Source organism: Globicephala melas, chromosome X (genome assembly GCF_963455315.2).
Source record: "Globicephala melas chromosome X, mGloMel1.2, whole genome shotgun sequence".
In the NCBI taxonomy this organism is placed as follows: domain Eukaryota; kingdom Metazoa; phylum Chordata; class Mammalia; order Artiodactyla; family Delphinidae; genus Globicephala; species Globicephala melas.
In genome coordinates this window covers 40,532,246-40,536,294 of record NC_083335.1, presented here as the reverse complement: position 1 = coordinate 40,536,294, position 4,049 = coordinate 40,532,246, and the positions used below count along the sequence as shown (strand labels likewise).

The following is a 4,049-nucleotide window of genomic DNA, read 5'->3' as shown; positions in this document are numbered from 1 at the left end:
ATATACATACTGTATCAGCTAACCATTGTTGTGTAACAAATTACCCCCAAATTTAGCAACTTAAAACCACACACATTTATTGTCCTAGAGATTCTGTGAATCAGAAGTCTGGGTGTGGCTAATCTGTGTCTTCTGCCTCGGGGTCTTTTGCAAATCTGCAATCAATTTGTTGGCCAGGGCCAGGGTCTTATCTGAAGACTTGAGTAGGGAAGCATCTGTTTCCAAACTCACTTATGTTTTTTGGCAAGATTCACTCCCTCAAGAGCTATAGAACTGAGAGTCTTAGTTCCTCACTGCCCGTTGGCTGTAAGACTCTCAGGATTTTGCCAAACGGGCCTCTCCAACATGGCAGCTTGTTTCATCAAAGCCAGCAAGGGGGTAGGGGACAGGGAGAGAGCCTCCTAGCAAGAGAGAAGTCATAATCTTCTGTAATGCAATCACAGAAGTTACAACACATCATTTTTGCTGTATTCTATTGATTAGAAGTAAGACAGTGATTTTGCCTACATTCAATAGGAGAGAAAATTAAACCAAGGCATGAATACCATATCCATAAGTAATTTGAAATCTACATATCTTTCTGTCAGTGAGAATGTTTTAAGTGCCTCCATTGCATTTATAAGCTCACTGAAGAGTTCTTTGGATCTGGATCTATTATTGGCTTTTATTTCTTTTTTGCACAAGTAATCCATATTCCTTAAGAAAAATGTAGTTTAATACAAAGAAAAAAATCACCCAATATCCCTCAAGAGATAACCACTGTTAACTTTTTAGTGTATACACTTTCAATTTTTATGTAGTAAATCTAAAGGTCTTTAAATTTTTCTCATCCTTTGCATTTTAATGCTTCTCTCCATTGAATTCAGATATTCATCTTTATGTTCTTCTAATTATTCTTGTTCCTACTGAAGAATTGAGATCATAGTAAGGATATACACACCAGTAGCCTTTTAAATGTTAATGTGCATTAGAATCACCAGGGAAGTTTGTTAAAAACTAAAGTTCTGGAACTCCATTCAGTAGATTTGGAGTGGGACATTTTCAAGAAACTCCTCAGGTGATTTTCACACAGGTGGCTGATCAGCATACTTTTAGAAACACTAGGACATTATTAAATAAATTCAGTGTTCCGTTAGAAATTGCAGGTAATCTCCTCTAGAGAACTGAAGATAATATCCAATGTTATTTTATTCAGGGATGGAATGAGACAAGAACTCAGAGCTCCTGATGCAATTGTTATTAATCGTACTTTGTTAAGTTTTTGTCAGGCAGAAATCACACCTTGACTAGCAGAAATTGCAGGCCTGAAGGGGAAGAGGGATGCTGTATTGGGCAGATCTATCTTTGGGGACTCTGCTAAATATTTGAAGGGAAAACTTATGGGGAGGTGGTTCTTGCCTAATATGTGGGGATGGGGGCAAAAATAGGGAAACACAGCTTACACACTCCTGACCTTGTTTCACAGTCATGTAAAGCAAATATAGTTCCTAATTTATAAAGAATTCCTGGGTTTATTCATCTGGCTAAAAGATCCAAATTTAGGGACCAAGTATTTATTGTGACCCTATGGCTCTCATACAGTCATTAAAAATAGTTTGCATATCTTCTCAAACTAAATTATAAAAGAAAACACATCAAACCATCTCACAGAATCGAGTCCCTGTATTAATCTTTTGGTACATTTAATTTCAGCATTTTCTCCTCATGTATTAGATAAATATGAGATTTGAAATAAAAAAGAATACATAGATTGCTTTTTAAAACTGCTTTATTAACTTCACAGTATATAATAAGCATCTTGCCATGCAATAGGTAAAATTCTTCTGCTAACAGAATCTTACAGACTGGGTCAAAAACACATTCAACTAGAAGCTGGTAATATGAGACCCACCAGAAATGAGTGGCATCAACAGGTTTACAACAAAGGTACATCATGAACATGTAAGTTTAGGAAGCAGGTGTGTCTCCCTACTAACTTCAGGGAAAATATCAGGATTCAAGGCATAAGGCAAAACTCATCATAATGGTCATGGTGAGGGGGGTCAGTGCTAACTGCCCGCAGACTATGACTCAACTGCTTTTCCCTCAGCTTTTGCATGAGTTGTCTCATCTCTTCCCCAATCCTTTCCATATTCTCCTCTCTCATCCTTGCCTGTGGCTCTTCAAGCCTCTGAGTCATGTCCCATCTATACTGCAGGATGGGCTGCCTAACATGGAACCGCCTATCATTTCCTCCAGGTACACAATATTCACCGGATCCCGAAGGTAGGGCCAAAGGCTCTCCTTTATTAGCAACTTGCTCTTTTTCATCCTTTTTATCATTTTCCTCGTTGGCATTTTCCATGTTGATATTTTTCATCACTTGTTCCTCTTTGGATGCCATTGCTCCTAGGAGACAAAAGACAAGAAAAAGGGCTGCATTTTTCGTGGATAGACCAGCACCAAGGACAGAGGCCTGGATAGCATGTGTTATTATTATGTTTTAAATTTCATTTTCCCACCTGAAAGGCTTCATAAGCCCTCTAGGGGGCCCCCAGTCCGAGCCCTCCCCCACTCAGTTCTTTCCCTCCCTCCTCCCAAACCCACCATTTTCCTTACTGATCCCTCCCCCAGGCCTCTCCAAACAACAAAGTGGAGGACAGGGCATGGGGAAGGTGGCGGGGCGGGGGTATGACGGGGCTCTGCACCCACCCACACACACCGTCCCCTGCACCGACCTGGGCCTATCCTTGCTGTCTCCTCCTCCTCCCGATTCTCGCTGCAAGTGCGTCGCCGCAACACTTGACACTTAGATCCGCAGACCTGCAGAAGGCAGGGATGGAGGGAGCGAGTACTGTCGCCAAGCTCTCGGCGTTGAACCACCGCCCCTCACCGCCTACCCCCCGCCGCCACCCCCGACCTGCGTCCACCGCCCCCTTCCCGGGTTCACCATTGCCCTGCAGGAACTCAGGGATGATTTCCCATTGCTCTTAAGTTGCTTTGAGGCCTGGAACCCTGCTGCCCCTGCAACCCTCACGCCAGGGGGCCCCTATTTCTGTTCCCAAGAAAGCAAGGGTGTGGAGAGAGCTCACCGGGACCCGCCGCGGTGATCCCCTGCGCAGAACCCGTGCACCGGCCTCTGGGGTTGGCTGGCCGCTGCCTCCCAGGCGTCAGCGCGTGGGCCTCGGGGCCCTTACCTGCTCCGCTTCCCCCGGGCCCGATGCCAGCCCGCCGTGCGCAGGGCAGCGGGGAGCTGGTACCCAGACACGAGTGACGACTGCACCAAAGGCTGCGTCGCTCTGCAGCTCGCGGTCACGTGAGGGCTTCGCGTCACCGCGGACCTCGCCCTCAGATCCTCCTCCCCACCCACCCGGGCTGACGCAGAGTTCAACAGGACCCTCCCCTCCACCTCAGCAAGCAAGATCTCCCCCTACACGCAGCTGTGCGCTACGTCCGGTTCCTCAGCTTGGTCCTTTCCGATCCGAGGGCCCACAGGCGGCCTCACTGCCCTTATGTTTGGGGTTTGACCTTCTCTAGTTACCAGGGAGAGTCTGCATCTCCCTTCCCACCACTCCAAGGCCTTGGTATTGACTTTGGCCCTTTCTGCTTTTTTCTCCTGTTGTCACTAGCTGTATATTATTTGCTTCCTAGTAATTTCTCTTTATTTCCTTTTTAAAAATCAGTATGCCTCTAAAAAACCTGAAAATTAGGAAATTTCGTTTTTTGAAAGACATGTCTCAAGTTGGGGAAGTAAAAAAAAGAAAAAAAAGAAAACTCATTGTTTATGTTCTCTTGCACCACACAGAAAGTATTTTCTTTGGGCTCCACACAACTTCATTTTTAGAATATTCTAGCTTGTTTCAGAATTTTATGGAATTAAAAAAATGGGGGAAATCTTTCTAAACACAGTCGCGATGTTTTGAAAATTATCTGTGAAGTTAATATTCACGGAGAAGTCTGATTGTCAAATCTTGGCTATTTTATGAAATAATCTGCCTTTATATTCCTTCTGGGACAGATTTCAAGTTTTATTAATAAACATTTACATTTTATTCTACTATAATAAACAT

At 44.1% G+C, this 4,049-nt stretch overlaps 1 protein-coding gene across 2 annotated transcripts; it reads right to left on the bottom strand.

The window, feature by feature from the left end:
* Positions 1–1,750: 1,750 nt before the first annotated feature.
* On the bottom strand, positions 1,751–3,314 carry LOC115850335 (protein BEX2-like). 2 transcript variants are annotated; one of them, XM_030852093.2, is made up of 3 exons: positions 3,177–3,314; positions 2,718–2,802; positions 1,751–2,388 (listed from the first exon to the last, which is right to left on the bottom strand). In XM_030852093.2, the coding sequence occupies exon 3, from the start codon at positions 2,381–2,383 to the stop codon at positions 1,997–1,999; it is 387 nt and encodes a 128-aa protein (XP_030707953.1). In that variant the 5' UTR covers positions 2,384–2,388; positions 2,718–2,802; positions 3,177–3,314; the 3' UTR covers positions 1,751–1,996. The 2 variants fall into 2 exon arrangements, with proteins under 2 accessions (XP_030707953.1, XP_030707952.1); XM_030852092.3 differs by having other exon boundaries at positions 3,072–3,290.
* Between the last annotated feature and the right edge of the window lie 735 nt (positions 3,315–4,049).